We start from the raw sequence: 19,258 nt of genomic DNA, 5'->3' as shown, positions 1-19,258 counted from the left end.
ACACAGAGAATGTATTTATTTATTTCAACAGTGCTCCTAGTGTATTTGTAGCAACTTGTTTGAATGGTGGCAGGCTACCACAAATAAATGAAAGTGTGGGAAACCCTGAAATTAAAAAAATATTCTATTCAGTTCTAACAAAAGAGCACTTCTGACACAAATAATCATGTCCTTTGAGCAGCCTCTTATCACAAAATTCAAAGCACTGCATTGTTCCATACTGTTTGTTCAAAGTAAACAGCTTCCACACACACAAGCCTCAATATAATTAAAGACGACATTTGAATAGTGTGTTTTCATTAAGGTGGTCAAGTAAGATTTGAGTTTATCTTCTATAGCAGAAAAAGCAGACGGGGGAAAGAGCTGTTAATGCCCCATCAGACTTTTCAAGAGTGTCTATAAAGATTATTAAAAAATATAGATTACAGAAATACTTCAGTTGCCCTAGAAATGGTGTCGTTACCATGTGGGGCATGAAGGCTCATTTTTGAAAATCCTGTACTTTGTACAAGATGAGATGACACTGCGTGAGCTGCAATGACCTCTTCAGCAAAAAGTGTCTGCTTCAGCCTTATTCATATTCACATGGGGAAGCATCTCATCACTGAACTATACAGAGTGCCTTCATATGCATTAACTGCTTCAACAAGCCAACGAATCATTAAAATATTTGAGCTTTTCAACTGCTTTACAATGACTTCTCCTCCTACTGATTAACCCTTTAAACCTGGAGCGACATCATTTTTTGTGCTGCTTTCAGACGCCTTTCACAAGTATTTTAACCTTTAACCTCTGAGCAAATTAGTGCAATGAGCAACTTGGTTAGGAAGTTCCACAAATTGCAAGAAATTAGTAGATTTAGAAATTATTTTAAATTAAAAAAATCTTACATTTTAAGTAACTTTTCCATGTCATTTCCTTGTTGGCTTTTCTTTCTTTTTTTAAAAAACTAATTTTCAGGTAACCTTCTTGTACTTTTCACTAATTTCTTGCAAGTTTTTTTCTTTTGTTGCTTATTGCATTCTTTCCATGTTTTTGAAAGAATTTAATCATTTGCTCAGGTTTCACAGGGTTAACTTTGTATACCTGTTACATGCACGTGACTGACTGGATATTACAACAATGGCAGATTTCACTTAGCAGATACACATTTACATTCAAATTATAATGTAGACTTATAAAGCCATGACCCAAGTGTCACATAGATTATATAGTATGTGCACACAACATGTTATAAAAAAGGGGAATCACTGTGCTGGTGTTCACACTGAACATTATGAGGCTTAACCAAAGGTTAACCTGCACCATTAACCTTGGAGGAGTTTAGCTATTAACTCACAGTTAACAAGGCTTTTACTTACTTAAAGAACAATCAACTGTAGGCCTGTTTCCAGTGAGAAACACAAGTTTAGAACAACAGCTGCAATTTAGTTGCAATTTAGTTTTAGTTAGTAGTTCAGTCATGCACTTCATTTTGCTTGTCACTTAACTGTTTTAAGGGGAGATTACAGGAAAAGCATCAGCAACGATTGGGATTTTCATACTTTTTTTATAAGAGAGTTGACCATTACAGCAGCTGGACCTAAAAGCCTTAAAATAAGACATTTTCTTTTCTTCACTGTGCATTTTGCTGAAGCAAGCATACTAGAACATATACCAGTCCATGTGCCGCTTTAGTCAACAGTCATTTTTCTTACTTATATCCAAAATATCCCAAGAAATGCTGGCTGTTATAGCTGGTTTAATGTTAACTATCTATTTGTAGCTAATGTCACATCAAATGAGTATTAATTATGTAAAATAGTGGAGCTTCTCTGTCTCAGTTATGCAATTATGTGAACATAAGCTAGCCCTCAATACGCAAGCAAATATCGTGACATAATGCAAGAAAAAAAGGCATTTCCACTCGAGTGGCTGTTTTTGAGGTGTTAAGATTTTAATAATTGAATTAAAATGAAATCTTTCAGGTTTCAACTGTGAGCACTGGAAGTCTGGTCAGAATCTTTTTAAACGTATTCTTTTATCACACAATTCCAATTAAATCAAACTCAAGACTTTTTTTAGGGCATAGTCCTGAGTCAGCTGCTTGTGTTTTTGTTTAAGATTATTTTTTTCATCATATTTTTATTACTAAAAGCACTAGAATTTGTTGACACATTGGTACTGAATGGCACTGCACTTATAATGGTACATTTCAAACAATATCCTGGCTAATTACTGCAGGCTACTAACAGCAGACAACAGCAACCTTCCAACTATGGTGAAGAGGTGTGGACTCAAGTCACATGACTTGGACTTGAGTCAGATTCTAGTCACAATTTTGATGACTTTCGATTTGACTTGACAAAGACTTGCAAATTAACTTAGACATAAACATCAGTGACTCATGACTTCATTTGGACTGCAGCCTTTTGAATAGATAATACTTGATATGTTCCACCAAGCCCAAAGAATTATTAAAAGTGTGTTATTTAAAATGTGTCATAAACCAATTTATTTCCCTTTATTTCCAGAATCAACTAACATTAACACTGTTCATTTCCAGCAAGTCAACACTTAATTCCCCTAGTGATTTATTTTGTTTGAACCACTCAGACAGCAGGAAGATTTAGTAATGGTATGTTACTGAGCAGCAGTTGAGAATACGGTACCAACAATGATTTTGTTTGGGTACAAAAAGGAAACAGAGTTTAACGAAAAACTAGTCGCAGAGTTGAAAATTACAGAAACACAAGAACTTCTAAAAAATGGTTTTAACAAATACGTACACATTCTAAAAAGTATTCATATTTTTGTATATTAAATATATTATTATTCTGTTGTTAAAATTGCATTATGATTGGTGAAGAGTGCATTACAACTTGTTTAGGACTCGAAACTTTAAAGTTTATGACATGCTGCTTTCACACTTGTAGTTTGATTCATTTGATCCGGACCAGGAAAGAAAAAATGTATACGTTGTTGCATTTTTGTTCTGGTTTAGTTCAATTTCACACAGACTTTTTACAAACCAACCAAGAGGAGTAAACATGAGGTTCTATACTGACTGACAGGTAACTCAGTGATTAGACAGTTTCGGCGTTTGTCTTCCTGCATGATCAGAGCATCATCTGGACCCCAATAGGGAATTCAAACTCAGCTGACTGACAGAAGTTCATGCAGCACTTTGATACTTATAGAGAGTTCATATTTATGTTCTTTGGTGTCACAAAGAGCTCACAGAGAAATGATTAAACTGATTGTAAGCATTATTAGGCGGCTATTAATAGACTGCAAATCGATCACGTTATCAGGGTCGCTGTAGTAATTGCTTCGTTGTTCTGCTCACACATTAAAGAAGAAAAATAAAAAAAACTTTATAAACTCTGCATAAATGTTCCACTACAGAAGAACCATAAACAGGCATTTTTCAGCATCTGCTGGAGGTTCTATGGAGACACACGTCTGCATCAACTGCTGAGAGACTGTTAATCAGGTCATTCTGTGACGGGCTCTGAGCCAGTTCTGCAGTGATACTGATGATCATTGCTGCAGGTATGTTTTAATAAGTATTGAAAAACTTCATTCAGCAGTGGTAACTGTTTTAATGTGTGACTGTTTTAATAACTAATAATAATGTAAAAGCGCACCTGTGCTGCTGCACGTGCCCGTAGTTGCAGAGCTGGCCTTTATAATGCTCAAGCATGAGAGTGTGGAGAGATTTCACGATCTGTATATGGATTTATTATTGGTTCAGCTATTAAAATCCTGCTAAAATCACATCTCCTATCATAAAATCCTGCTCCCTGTTTTGGAAAAACTGTTGCAAACAATCCAGGTATGAGAGAACCCTAACTTGTGACTTACAGGGTAGGTCACTAGGTCCCATCTTTGCAGGTATTATATAAAAAAAGTGTACAGCCTCTAGCCAATCACAATGACTGATTTACCAAAGGATATAGTTTTGTACTGAAGTTACTGTAGAGATACAGGCTGGACAAAAAGCTCAGCCAATAATGATCAGTGTGAAAAGCACCACAGGTTCCTCTGATGGTTCTTTCAACAGTACTTTCTTTCATTTCATTACATTTCCAATGGGGCTAAAGGCATCTCTGAGACATAATGCTTAAGAAATAATGATTTTCAGAGAGTGTCTATTTAAGTGTTCAGTAGGTCAGGGCCATCCCCTCAGATTAATTCCATCCAGACAGAAAATGTACCCAGGAATACTGTCTCCTGCTTCACATCATTAATAAACAAATAAGGCATACATGTTTCTTACATTAAAAACGTCAAAAAGTTAAAAAAACAAAAAACCCTTAAAGACCAAACATGCACTATTGCTCAACCCAATGAAACATTTGTTGGATCTGACGATGTCCAAGGTCGCAATGGGAATTCTTGCCTCAACTGTTAAACATTTCTTTTTCATGACAAACTATAATGTGTAGTGTCAGACTAACGTGGCTCCCTCTCCCTCACACGTTGAGTGCAATCATCCTGATCTGAGCACAAAAAGTCTCTATGGGAGAGATGGCTGTGAGAGGAGGACCACCCTGGTAGCCTTTTCCCATAATGCATTCAGAAGCAAGTGGCATCCCCTCCTCACTTCAAGAAAGGAATAGTTTGAGCATGTCCTCAAAGGTTTCACGGTAGTCCCCACAGACCAGTCATCAGGCGTCCAGTTAAAAAGCAGTTTGCTGGCTTTTCCCAACACATTTGTCCAAGCTCTTCATTGATCAAGTCCTTCCACAGTACATGTTTGACATGACAATGTTTTGTAATGTTTAAACTCTCACCTACCACATCTGAGCAGACAGGGCAGGAGGACAAGAGCAGACAGGTTAGGAGTTATCCTGCAGGTCTTTGGCCTTGGTCAGGATGGTGTGGACATCTGAGATGGGGTAATCCTGAAAAAAAAAAAAAACTACATTTACCACCTTGCGGTTCTATGCCAACACGCATCAGTCAAGTTGCACTTACTGCTGACATCCATGTTTTTGAAAACACTGATGCTTCACACACATCTTCCCCCTGGCAGCTCAAAAGATCTATACATTTAGTTTCAAAGTGGACAACATGGATTAGTGTCACCGCTAGTATCACCAGTATCTGGCCAAATGTCTCAGCAGAGGATGATGAGGGATTCCTCTTCCAGGACGGACAGACGTGCAATAGACATCGTAAATAACAATTGAAATACAATATTACGTTCAAAAGAATGAGACAGAAGCAAGGTCAGACTGACCTTGACCTTTGACCACCATAATCTTAACAGTTTATCGTTGAGTCCAAGAGAACATCTGTGCCAAACCTGAAAAATCCCGCAAGGATTTTATGAGATTTTTACAAGAATGAGATAGAGAGGTCAAATTGACCTTGACCTTTGAACTCCATAATCTTAACAGTTCATCATTGAGTCCAAGAGAACGTTTGTGCCAAATTTTAGAAAATTACTGCAAGGTACTCATGAGATAAAGCGTTCTCAAGAATGAGAAAGAGGAGGTCACAAAGACCTTGACCTTTGACCACCAAAATCTAATGAGTGCATTTTTGAGTCCAAGTGAACATTTGTGCCACATTTGAAGAAATTCCCCACGTTCACGAGTATGGGACATATAAACATATGGGACATACAGAGGTATGGACATAGGGACATACAGACAGACAGACAACCCAAAAACCTTCTGCCTTCTGCCACGGCTACCTCCAGTGTGGAGGTGTAAAAATCACTGAGTGAGTCAGAAACAGCAGAAATATCATCTGCACTGTATGTCTACATATGAAGCTTTGGGGATTTTATGCAAAGCCTTACCTGCAGTAACCTCATGTTCACTGTGAAGTCTCCCGCCAGCAAGTTGTCCCGGATGAGTCTGTGAACAGAAGTCAACAGAGTCCATGATTCACATCCAGAGTCAGAGGTGTCAATGGTGTGGGAGGACAGGGAGAATAATCTGAAAAGCTCACATTAGCATGGCGCAGCAGACCAGGATAAGGAAGTGGAACCTATCCTGGTCAGAAAACAGGGTGTCCCAGATGCGGATGACGTCTGGCAGGAGGAACTCCTGAGATAACAACAAGGTCAGCCAGCGGAATGTGAAATACTGCGGTTTGATGTTCTGCTCTTCCTGTGTGGACAAATAAAAATAAGGGTAATACAAACAAACTGTCATCATTGTTTCAACACAGACTTGAAGAAAATGTGAATCTGTCCTTTAACAGGATCAGTTTGTCTCCAGATGTTACTAACTGCAGACAACAAACACAGTTTTCCTGTATACAGCAAAGTCAGTAACATTTAGCGTTTAATAATACTTGTGAAAGACAGTTAATTGCCAATAAATGCGGGGATTTATGTCATGTTTATGTTAAAACCACTGGTTAGTAAATAACATTAGGTGGGTTTCCATTACAGATTTGCATAAAACTTTAGCTATGTTTTTGAAATGTTGATAAAACACAACCTCAAGATAACTGTGTTTCTACTGAGTGATTCTCCTCTGGTGATAACATTAATGGAAAGGCAAGCCCCTCATATGTAGAAGCAGCAATACATGAGGGATTTCTGGGAGGTGATAGTCCATGATTTCACAGGGGAATTGTGGATTCAAAACTTCCAGATGATCAGCTCAACTTTTGAAGAGTTATGTGATGCAATAACACCTCTTGTAACTCCTGCTGCATCATGAGGGAGCCAGTTCCTACTGACAAGCACATAGCCATAGCATCATGTGACCTAGAAAAGCCAAAAAATGTTTCCATTGCAGTTTAAAATATGGCTTTTTTCGTAATCACTTGAAATACCACCTCATGCAAGCATAAAAAGTTTTTTGCAATACATGGGAGATTTTTCAGATTGATGTGTTTCCATTAGGCGTATTTTATATTCCCATTTTCAATTTGCGCAATATGAAGGTTAATGGAAACCCGCCTACTGATCATCTTGTTACAATGCAATGTTCTACGGAGAAACCTTTCCTGACCTTTATGTGGATGCCACTTGACACGCTCCACCTTCCCAAACACTTTTGCAGACTTACCACCACCACCACTACCTTAGTCATGGCAATGGCATTGGTCCCCCAGCAGGAAAATGCACCATGCCAAACCACAAAAACTGCTCAGGAATGGCCTGACGAACACGACAAAAAGCTCAAGACACTGACCTGGCCTCCAAATTCCCTAGGTACCAATTTGATTGAGCATTCATGGGTGCTGATAGCCTACCTCACAACCCATAAGACTCAAAGGATCCACCATAGATGTATTAAAAAAGTCTAGATTTTACCATGGCAGCAGGGTCCCATTCATTCCTATGTGAACTGCTCATTGGCGCATTTCCACATATAAAATACAAAATACCCAGATCTACAGGCACATGAGGCATGTGCTTTAGTGCACACTTCTGCCAGCGGAGCTACTGACTTCAAGTTTAGTGCTTCACTCGCTTGAATGGTGGTCTAAAAAATTTAATCTTGAGGCTTTTAGACTTTTCAAATGTTATGGAACTGGAATGTTAAAATCTAGACAATGATAGTAGTTGTTTTGCAGGGATTTTGACATTCACAAAATTATACATTGATTTACAGACGTCTCTTCCCTGATGTAGGTCAAAGGGGAGAAGTCTTTCTGGCTCTGTGGGCATCACATGACAGACTAGGATGGTGAAATTGCACTCTAGGCCACTCTGTTAAATTTGCTTTAAAGCCTGACGCACTTCCTGGGGGCTTGGGATCTGCTGCTAACACCACAGTGCAATACATTACAGGACACCCGCAGAGGTCCTGTGTCCATGCCTCAACAGGTGAAAGCCAAGTCCAATCCAAGGAGGCCCCATTGTGGATTAAGGGTATCTCTGAGCTGCATGCATGTCCCAATAATGCTGGATCAGATAGGGTTTTTCAGAATCTGGAGGCCAGGTTGACACCTTGGGGTCTTTTATTATGTTGATGGGGCATGAGCAGCTTTTGTGGTGCAGCATGATGAATTGTCCTGATGGACAGCACCACCATCAGTGAGTACTGTTGCTCACTGTTGCTATGAGAGGGGGTAGAAGGTCTATAATCATTTTTGGGTGAGTGGTGCCTATAAAGTGGCATCCACTTTAATACCAATGCATTGTTACAAGATTATCAAGATTACCTGCATTGTAACAAGATGATCAATGTTATTCAACTCAGCTGCTGGTTTCACTGTTTTGGCTGACTGAGTTCTAGATTTACTTTTTGGACAAACCAAGCAATCTGAAGACATCTCATTGGACTCTGTTATGGTTAATTCACACCGTTTTCTGATGATTTATAGAACGAGCAATTAATAGATTAGTCAAAACATTCTCAAGTGAGTTTCACGCTTCACAGATGCTCAGGCCACACAGACCAGGAAAAGACTACAGAATGGAGAGAAGAGTCATGAGTGAGACACTCTGGTCACAGAGTCTGCAGCTGTGAGGATACAGAGGTAGTGTAGTCAATCACGTGGACATTTGCTGTTACAGTTATCATGTGGTTTTTAAAGGTGGCTCCTCAACTGCTGATTCAAATCATTGATTTCTAGAGTGGAGCCCTGAAGAGCAGCTCCCTAAAAGGACCAGAGAATGCACAGAAGGTGGAGATGTGGCCTTGACCATACCAGCTTGAGAAAGAGCTCCAGGTCCTTGTCTTTGAGCATGGAGTACACACTCTCCATCTTGTAGGTGATGCCGCACTGAGAGTCGTCCAGGCTCTTGATGAAGTTGTCTCTGTTCTCCGACATCAGGTTGGTGAAACAGAAGAACGTGTCTGCCTCAGCGTGCTCTGAACAATAAAGCAGACAGAAAGCACTGAGGGCTTCTACAGGTTGTCTACAGGATTGAACAAACTGAGAATTTTTTTAGACTTTTTTAAACACTTTAAATGAAATTTAAAACTAAACTTGAGATGGAAACAAAAATATTCTCGATCCAAGTAAACATATTGATGTCAGTTAAACACGAGCAGTAAAATAAAATGAATCTTATGATACTCTCTGTGCTGACCACACAATTGTGTGATATGTGTAAAAAGGTAGAAAATGGCAGCATCTCACTTAAAAGTGCTGTGTCGAAGTCTATTGACCTGTAAAATAGTGTCTCCTTCATGTTAAAGTTATGCTTCTGCTAGAGCCAATACCAGAATTTCTTGCAGTGATGGGAATAAAAAACACATTTAAGACCTATACAATCTGAAGTTAGTATAATTTAATTCTTTTTAAGGCCTTTAAACAGGAATTGTGCATTTAAGACTTTTTAAGATTTTGCAAAAAAAAAATAATAATAATAAAAAAATATATATATATTAAAAGGTAATATGTCCAGAAACCAATATCTATGTCTATAATTTAATTTTCATCTATTTATTTATCTTTTTTTTTTTAAATAAATAAATGTCAGCATTTTGGGGAGGTCATTTTTTTCACTGTTTTTTTACCCTTTTTTGTTGTTTATTTTCAGATAATTTTTTTTGTAACTTTCTTTTTTTTTTATTTTTAACTAATTTCTTTGTTATTTTGTGACCCAGTCACCATGTTTTTGGGAGAAATCAAACCAATCTGCCCAAGTTTAAAAGGGTTAAGGACCTGCAGCCACCCTTTCTACAATTATCTCCTTTAACTGAAAAATCTAACAAAAAAAAGTTTAACTGTTAACCAACCTTTCCACTGGCTGTTGGGGTCCGTGGCGAAGGTATAGTAAATTGGCCCGACGATCTCATTCATGCCCTGTACGTAGGCAATCCCAGGGTTGAGTTTGGCATAGATGAAAAGGATTCGCTCCACCACCTCCCAGTGTGCTTCACTCCCATTAGGCAGAACCTCATATTCGTTAGATGGATACAGGTTCAACGCCTTTCCAGGGGAGCTGACCTGAGAGAGAAGGTTCAGTTTAATATAAAGTTGGACATTTGGAGCGAGACTCGCTTCTTCATGTGTAAATTTGGCAATAATACACAACACACAACAATAAACATACAGTGCATCCCAGCAGGTGGAGCCAACATTTTGACTCAGAATTACAGTAATTTGTCAATTCATCTGTATTTAAATCATAAAGAAATACACTATAAAAAGGAACAAAATCAATGAGTTAATCAACGAAATAACAAAATGTATCCTGGATGAATAAAAACACACATAAATTAAATCTCTTCATTTAACCCATTGAGACTGACGGTGTCAAGGTGATAATGCCAGCGATAATTTCTCCCTGTGGAGAAGGATTCTGTCTCTGTTGCCAGCTCTACGGGGCATCTTCACTGTCTCAGTGCCCATGTACTGCAATTCACTCAAGTTGTGTTTAATATTATTGAAGTATCTAGCAACAGATGATTTCTCATCCTAATTGTGAATGGAAGAAAAAAGTTATAATTGGAGTGCTGCCATTTTGAGGATTCAGCACCCAGCCTAAAAAAGTTTAATCACCAGTGAGCAGGTTGCATCTTATTTTGACTAAGAGTGGGGCCACTGCTCTGCAAACTTTACATAATAATGTTAAGTAGCACTAACCTGATATTGATCAATCTTAGGAGGACAGGAGCTCAGGGTGTTTTTTGAGAGAGTTTCTGATAATGCTCTTATGATGCTCTCTAGCACTTTTTACATGCAGAGTAGTCCTTCAGAGGGAGTGCTTGTACATGCAGTAAACGGCTTATTAATATTCACTTACATTGGTGACTCCACTTCGGTTGCGGTTTACAGTTTGTGCTTTCAGGGTGGTTTGTTCGACTCGTCTGCGCAACGTTTCATAATCATTCTGAGGATCCAAGATGAGTTGGCAGGGGTATTCTGTGGGACGCTGAAAGAACGCCATGTCCGGGTACAGCCGCCTGCAAACATGCAAACAAACACAGCTGTTATGTTTGACCTGACATGTACACAATGATAGACTGTGGCCCTTTTTACATTCATATACTATCAACAAACAGACAGATCTGGATTCCTTTTTTTTCCAAAGTCCTACCTTACATCCTTGTCAATTTGTAGTAGAATTTCATTATCTTTGAAGTAGGTATTCCACCTGCTGTCTGGGTTTGGATTTAGAGGCTAAAAAAAAGAAAAAAAAAAACAAAAAACAGATAGTGACACATTAAATTACTGCCCCAGTTATGAGCGACTTGTTACTGTAAGCAAAGAGCCAGACAAGTAATATACTGTATAAACATGGGGGCTGCGTTGAATTTTTCGAGAAAATTTTAGTGCAATTCAGCAATTCCTTCACGTAGATTAGAAGGGCGTATCGCGCACGCTAATTGCATGCACACCAATGTCTCTTCGCACCAGGGTTGCCTTTTAATAGACATTTCAAACTGTGATAGATGTGAAATACCCACACAGGGCTTTCCTGTGTGCAGATATGTTATATATAACAGCTATATATACAGGTATATTTCCATCAAGGACAGCTTAGTGGCTTCTTCTTTGGCCTCACATTTGTTTAGGCAGTGTGAGAGCATGAGTGTGAGCACAAGTGTCACACACCACAACCCTGATTCTAAATATTTAAGTACACAGCTGGTCTGGAATCTGCTACTGAAGCTTCCTGCTGAACAGTTGATCCACATATACCATAATAACAGCTTTTAATTGTAGTTCTGATACAATATACTGCAATGTCTGGTTTTAAGGTATACAGTGGTGTGAAAATTGATATATTATTTTCAGAGGGGAGACTCTTTACACATAGTACTCAAGTTTAAATTATAAAAAGCATTTGTTCAAGAAACAAAAAAATGTCCTGTTTTCATTCCTGTCATTGTAACCAATGATTAGAATAAATGTGTCTGTGATATTTTCTGAAACTAAACAATTCCACACATGCAGATGTAGTCCCTAGTGGACATGGACAGATGAAAAAATTGACTTCACATGAAGACTGACAATATAATTTGAGCTTTATTTATCTGTTTGCCATGCCTCAATGACAAAGGGAAATTTCTTTTGGGTGACACTGATGCATGACTAATGATTTATTTGACTAAACAGGAGTTACTCCAAAAATTCCACCAGATCTGTCAATGCCGCGCTAGAGCATATCACGGCCTCCGGGGACAATCCCGCATGCTCTAAGCAATGATGGTGATTCTAGCAGGCATGCCTCAGAGCGTCTCAGCAGTGGCCGAGGCGCAACTTTCTCACTCTGCTTCACGCAAAATACTCAGCAAGTCTATTTTTTCACTGGCGGACAGCAATCGCGTCAAGCCGCACAGGGCAGATCGTAGCAGGCAGGAAGTCAAGCAGCAGCACATCCTGTCAATTTGAAAATAAAAGGCCTTGCATGGATTTGGGATCATTTTAACTAAACTAAAACATTTCATCAACAGTATCTGCTCCGTCTCCTTCCAGCAGCCCTCTGTATTCTCTCCAGCAGGCGAAGTAATGCTCCTGATAACAGTCACAGTGCATGAAATAGACAAAAAGTAGATAATAAAAAAGAGCAGCACTGTATTTTTAACAAAACAGTTAAAATCTTCTACATATCTAGGCCTATGTTGTTCATAATTGAATTATTAATCATTTATCTGTATAATTAATATAGATATGTTTTAACTACAACAGCCACAAATCTTCAATCTATTCCATGTATAACTGGATTTTTTTATACTGATCTGTATAATTATCAAGATGAGCATGTTTTTTTTTCACTGAAACGCAGCCACAATTTTTTGATATACTTTGTTCGTGGCTAGACTGTTGTGGGTAAAAACATCAATAAACAGAATTTTAACAGATGGAAAAGAAAAGCATTTATATATACAGCCTACTCAGCCATGGTAGAATTACAAAAATCGAGGAGAAAATACCACAAAATCAAGGCAAAATACCACAAAATCAAAGGAAAATGGCAAAATAAGCTAAATTCCAGCAAGTCTACAGTATCAGCCGGCAGGACGCTCCACCTCTGAAACGCTCATGGATGCTCCTGGTGGGATACAGAGCATGCGGAGCAAAACAATGTCGCAGGCGTAATGTCATTGTCACGCTCCTGGTGGAATTAAGGGGTTAAAATTTTGAATGCTTTATTGCAAGAAAATATCTGGAAGTGACTTTTGTTGAAGGTGGCCTGTCCACGTTTTACAGTTTACAGTTTCTAACAGTTTTACTCTGTTAGAAACACTGTTTAACATTCACCCAAACAGAAGATTAAACAGTTAATCCTGCCAACTCATACAAATGTATGTTTGGACTTAAACCACAAAAACACAACTGGTCTGACAACCTATTTCTCCGCTCTGCTCTGTCTTTGCTAGAACTGAATGTTATTGATAAAATTGAAGGATAGTTTAACCAGATGTGCAACATGAGTGATGCACAACTTCAGACAGTCATGCAGTCACCAGTCACACTGCCTCTTTAAGGCTTCTCTGCATGCATTGCCTGCAGCTTTCTGCTTACTTCAGCAGGGAATGATAGCAGCCATTATGACTGTCGCCGAGGTGCCCTCTGCTTCACACAGCATGCAGCTCCACTGATCAGACCTCATTTCCTTTTAAAACTGCTGTGAAAAAAAGAACTCACATGATCCTCCATAGTCACGTCTTCTCTGGAAAGGCCCAAGTTGGCTTTGGCGATACCGGGCTGGATGATCATTTCCTTTAGAAACTGAGAGTACACCTCCCTGTGAGAGACAAGGCACAGAATGGAGGAAAGTGGTAATGCAAACCCTTAGGGCCAACTTTAATATTACTCACTCATATTGCTCTGCACACAAAATGCGCTTTTCAAAATCAAGCTTTAAAAATTATTATACATTAACATTTTCTACTGTAATGGAGTTAATTTTTTAACCAACATCAGCTGTAATCATAAATATCAAATATTTATTAATTTTTTAGAATTTTAACCCTTTTGATGCCAGGTTTTTGTCATGATGCCACTATGTTTTTAGATGAAAAAAAACCCCACAAAAATTAATTTTAATATACTACATGCTAAGTAGGTTATTATTTTTTTATTATCACAGCCTGGGATATGTTAGTGATTAGCAAAAGTAGTTTAATCTTAGTTTAATCTACATTTACACACACACACACACACACACACACACACACACACACACACACACATATATACACACACACATACACACACATACATACACATATAAACACACGCACGCGCGCACGCACGCACACACGCACACGCGCACACACAATCAAGTTTCTTCACCACGAGTGACCACCATAATAAATAGCATCAGGCCTGCTGAGTCACAGCTGACATGTTTTTTTCTCTGTTTTTAGTCAGCTAAGGACATCAGCTAATGTCATCAGCTGTGCTGATAGATAACAGCTGACTCTGTGGTTGTTACGTGAGACCAAAAGAGGAATCTGTAAATAAAATATCCATGCTCTTCGATTAAGTTTGAACATGTTCTCCTTACCTCTGCTTTTTGAGGAAAGACTCCCATAATGTCTGATCGAGAGGTAGATAATTAAGAAGGATCTGTAAAGAGAATAAAACGATCATAAGTCAGCATCACAGGTCAGAACATTTTGCAAGTTCATATAATCATATTTGCAACAATCTGGTCCATCCTATTTTATGGTCTTGTGAAAAACTTGAAATGTCACATTTTATTTAGAATCCAGACCTCACCACTAACTACTGTTTTTGCCAAAGACAGATTTATTATAGAGTGAAGATGCAAATTAAAGTTATTGCTCAAATTTTCCATAATCATCTTGCACCCTGCTGGACGGAGCAGTAAGGCCTTCATTACCAACTCATGTGGTGTTCCAACCCACTAAACTTTATTTGAAACTATGGTCGAAATCACGGAATTGTGGATACCACATATGGGCATATAAGGCTGAATTTGGATAACACACTTTGAATGTTTCTATTTGATGTCAGGGCGCAGCTATAAAAAACCTGGGAGACCCACTTTGAAGATTTTCCTCAAGTGAGCATCAAACAGACCTGAGCGTAGTGTTGGAATGAGTAGACACAAAATCTATACGTGACATCAAAAAGTGTGGAAAAATGGCACGGCAGCTCCACTGCCATCAGTAACTGTGTGTGTGTGTGTGTGTGTGTGTGTGTGTGTGTGAGTGTGCGCGCGCGCATGTGTAGGTGGATGAAAAGCTTTGCAAAGCGCTGCGGGAGATTTTAAAGTACTAATTATACTAAAAGAATAAGCTGTTGTGTGCTGTGATCCCTCTTCATGTCTGAACTCATTAGGTGGGATTTTGGCCCAAGTTAAGTTTGGCACATATTCAGCCTCATGCAAGAACCAGGCATACAAATTTGACACATTAAAAAAAAAAATTCCCTTTTCAAATTTTCATATTAGGTCTGAGAGAAATTTGTAAGTCCAGACCTGCTGTACAAGCCTGTTAAACACGGTCTGACTCACTTGTTTGACTTACAAATTATTATGTCTTCATAATAATCATCTGACATAATTTGCAGTTTGAATATATTACAGAAGTCTACTTTAACTTAACTGAGAGCTACACAATCCAGTAGCTGCTTGGAAAATTCTAACACTCAAACAGCTGCTTGAGGGTCTCTCTTTGCAGGTCAGGAGAACATCTGTTGTTATAACAACTGACAGAGTAATATCACCTCAAATGTGATCTGATATACTTTTAATAACAGTAGTTCATATTTTTGGGGTCCCCAGATATGATCTAACAATGAACAATAGCTGAATATTTATTTATTTACTTCATTTATTTTGTTCTTATCATTCCCCAAATATATGTATTACTGTTATTATTATATTATCACACAAACTTTTATTGTTGTTATTATTGTTGTTGTTGTTGTTATTATTATTATTGGCATTATTATCTTTTTATTTGAAATAAACTCTCTTTCAGTGCAGGGGTGCCATTTCTGCCAATAATTTTTATTGTTAAACTGTAAAATATCCTGCCTACATTACATGTTTGCCAAAAGTGTTTGATAACCATTTTTGAGGGATAACTGCATTGTGTAGATACAAACATGTATAAAAATAGATAAATACATGGATAGAATATCAGCCGATACATCAATATATGGATTATTTTTTTCTCTAATATCAATATTGACATGTGCCCTGAAAATCAAGCATCGGTTGGCCTCTAACAGGTAGTTAGGCATGCTAATGATCAAATTCAAGTTGTTTACAACAAGTCTGTGCAGTTCAGTTGAGAGGGTTTGCTGAATCCCACACAAACCTCAAGAAAAAATCAGAAAGTAAAAAAAAGAGGTTTAGGAAAAAAATGTTCTTGCATGAGGCCCAATGTGTCACACACAAAGCTTTCACTAAAACAACACAGAGCCAGGGCTACTTACTTTCCAGCAGAGCGCTCGTATGCCTCCTTCAAACGGGATTCCTGAGTTGAATAAAGAAAAGGACTGTCAGATACACACCAGTGAAATGTCCTAACTAATTTTATTAGCACAGAAAAATGTCTAGTTGTGAAAATTACCATTGAAGCACAGCTCCCTCAGTGTCTTCAAGTTTATGTTTTCTTCACTCAAGGTTACTTTGAATTCCTGTATTCTGGAATAAGAAACAAGATGAGGTCAGAATTGCTTTCATTTTTTAATGACTGCTCCGTATCTGAAAACCTTCTTTTATGAGCAATAAGGTAACTCCTTACTAGGCGAGAAAATAAAATGCCTCAAATGGAAACACATCAATGGCAAAAAAAAAAATTGATTTTATTTTAATTTATTGTAAAAAAGGTTTTGCGCTATGTGCGAATGTGAAGTGAATTGTGGTCCAGAAAGTGTTTTGCCTTACTCAGTACTGAAATGCTTTGTGACAGTTTTTGTTGTACATGTTTTATGTGAGATTTCCAACTTATTTTATCATCCCTCATCACACCAAGACACTTATTTTCCTAAACTCTGACAATGTGCACACCGTCTACCTGTACCTGAGTATTCCTTTTACAATTACCAAATAACATGATTTTAGTTTTACTTAGGTTTAATGATGATAATAAAAAAATTTTCTGTCAAACCACCTTTTTATTAAAGAAGGGTTTGACATTTTGGGAAATACGTTAATTTGTTTTCTTATCAAGGCTTAGATTAGAGGATGAATATGTCTGTGCGTGAAGTCTGAAGGAAGAGCCATGATTTTTTTTTTTTCTATACTATGATTGAGTTCATGAGTGTTGCAGTACTAAATGTAAATGGTGTGTTAATGTGTGGACCAAAAAAACCAAAGCTAATTATTTTAAGTGGAAACCTAAATGGCAATACATCATTTTCTGATTGAGAGTTATTTCTAGTATTTATTGATAGACTACCATTATTTTAATTACAACATTTCACCACCAAATAAGTCTTTTTTTCCTATTACAGAGTTATGTGGTTGTCAGTGAGGCTTTGTGGACCTGCCACTCACCTGCAGCATGTGTACATTCATTTTACATTAGGGCTGGAAATTAAGTATTTTGTACACCTGCCACTGTGGCTGGTGGATGAAAAATCCACCAGCCTCTCATTAGATTACCATTGTTTTTGTGTCTGGTGAGTTCAGTAAATCTAGCAGCCACCTGCAAATTTTACCAGCATTTTGCTGAAGGCCTGGTGCTAATTTCTAACCCTGTTTGCAATTCCTGTTAACCCTTTGAAACATGGAACATAATCACTTTTCCACACTTTCCAATGGTTATTTAAACCTTTGAACCCTGAGCAAATTGGTTTTATTTCTTTCAGAAACATGGGGAAAGAGGCAATGAGTAACTCGGCAAGAAATGCCCTACAAATTGTAATAAATTAGGTTAACTTAGATTTAGAAAAATATTTATAAAAAAACTAGGGGAAAAATTTCCAGAGAACAATATTTCTTATTATTATAATCATATATTTTAAGAATTAAATATTGTTTAAAACTAAATATTGATGCTGTCTTTTCCTTGTTTTTGTTTGTTTGTTTGTTTTAACATCTCTGTTTGTTTGTTATGTTTTTTGTTTGTTTGTCTGTTTTGTTTACTTTTTGTGTTCATTTTCAGGTAGCCTAATTGAATTTTCCTATTATTTGCTTTTTTATTCCAGTTTCTTGCTAATTTCTGTCATTTCCTCTGAAGCTGCTTCCTGTTAAATATTTAGGTGAAACACATTTGTTGTTAGTTGTGAAGAAGATGGTATCATGTGATATTGGCGGAACGAATAATTGTCATGTTATTTAAAAATAACGAGATGTGAAGTGCACACAATCGACCAATGTTAAAGTTCTTACAACGGATAAGATTGACACTGGGTTAATTACATTAACGTAGAGAAAATTGTAATTACGTGGGAAAAAATGATGAAAGCAGTGTCTCTAAGCTGAGTCCAAAGCGTTTTCACAGGGAAGCATTATCTGGCGAATTTGTCATTAGTTAACTCAACGCCAGGACGACAGTTTAACTGGACATAAGTCACATATGTTAACACAGTTTTCCACTGTCAGCAAATACAGCTCTGATGCTAACTAATTGTTAGCCAGTTCGGGCTTAAGGAAGTATGATGTGTCAGCTGATGTGCTAACAGGGAGCTAGCATAGCTACTAAAAACGATAAAGTTGCTTTATTAGTCAATTTCAAACGTTAACGCTCGCTGTTTTGACATTAAATATAAAGTCTGAACAGCATTTAAGAAGTCAGTGTTTTTGCAATCATTGCCTAAAAGCTAAAGTTAGCTCATTTTTGATTAGCCGAGCTGCTGTTGCTGCTAGCTGAAACACTGAAGTTGATAGCAGTTTGCTGTTAGGATGCTAACCGCGACAATAAAAGATGAAGCACTGTTTTTTCGCTGTCTGTGTGTCCTGCATCTCATGCAAAAACAAAGATTTAATGTCTCCCACCTGTTTCTGTACGCGGTAGACATGTCTGAGCAGGCTGCGGTGTATTCCTTTAAGTGTTTCCAAAAAGGAATGAATTATTGGCCAGAGGGAAGTCCTCCTATCACTTCCGTCTTCACAACAACACTGTGGGCAGAGACAGCACGCTGCTGCTCGGATCCACAGCCAGCCTTTCTGTCACTGAGTGGGCTCATGTTGGGATTGCTGCCTTACCAAAACACCACCTAGGTCCTTATTTGTTTCCCAGTGCCCCTAAGTTTCATTTCAAGTCTGACTTGTTTGAAGGATTCTCTAAACATAACATTAGCAATTTATTAATCTTGACGACAGAATAAGAATCTCAATAAATATGTAGTTATGGATGGATCGTATCCGATGAACTTAATGTTTATTAAGTAATCGTACGTGTATTATTGTCACATCTGCTGCACTGCTGGACAGCATCACTGTTTGATCCTCACTGTGCTGGCTGTAGAA

At 37.9% G+C, this 19,258-nt stretch overlaps 1 protein-coding gene across 1 annotated transcript; it reads right to left on the bottom strand.

The window, feature by feature from the left end:
- Positions 1-1,003: 1,003 nt before the first annotated feature.
- Positions 1,004-18,889, bottom strand: tbc1d13 (TBC1 domain family, member 13). The gene is made up of 12 exons (XM_042509369.1): positions 18,785-18,889; positions 16,413-16,486; positions 16,276-16,316; positions 14,372-14,433; positions 13,507-13,606; positions 10,952-11,034; positions 10,658-10,817; positions 9,648-9,858; positions 8,611-8,774; positions 5,947-6,107; positions 5,795-5,852; positions 1,004-4,889 (listed from the first exon to the last, which is right to left on the bottom strand). The coding sequence occupies exons 1-12, from the start codon at positions 18,805-18,807 to the stop codon at positions 4,824-4,826; spliced, it is 1,203 nt and encodes a 400-aa protein (XP_042365303.1). The 5' UTR covers positions 18,808-18,889; the 3' UTR covers positions 1,004-4,823.
- Between the last annotated feature and the right edge of the window lie 369 nt (positions 18,890-19,258).

Source organism: Plectropomus leopardus, chromosome 20, assembly GCF_008729295.1.
Source record: "Plectropomus leopardus isolate mb chromosome 20, YSFRI_Pleo_2.0, whole genome shotgun sequence".
Classification (NCBI taxonomy): Eukaryota; Metazoa; Chordata; class Actinopteri; order Perciformes; family Serranidae; genus Plectropomus; species Plectropomus leopardus.
Note: the sequence above shows the minus strand (reverse complement) of the source record. Positions and strands in the feature narration are given on the sequence as shown.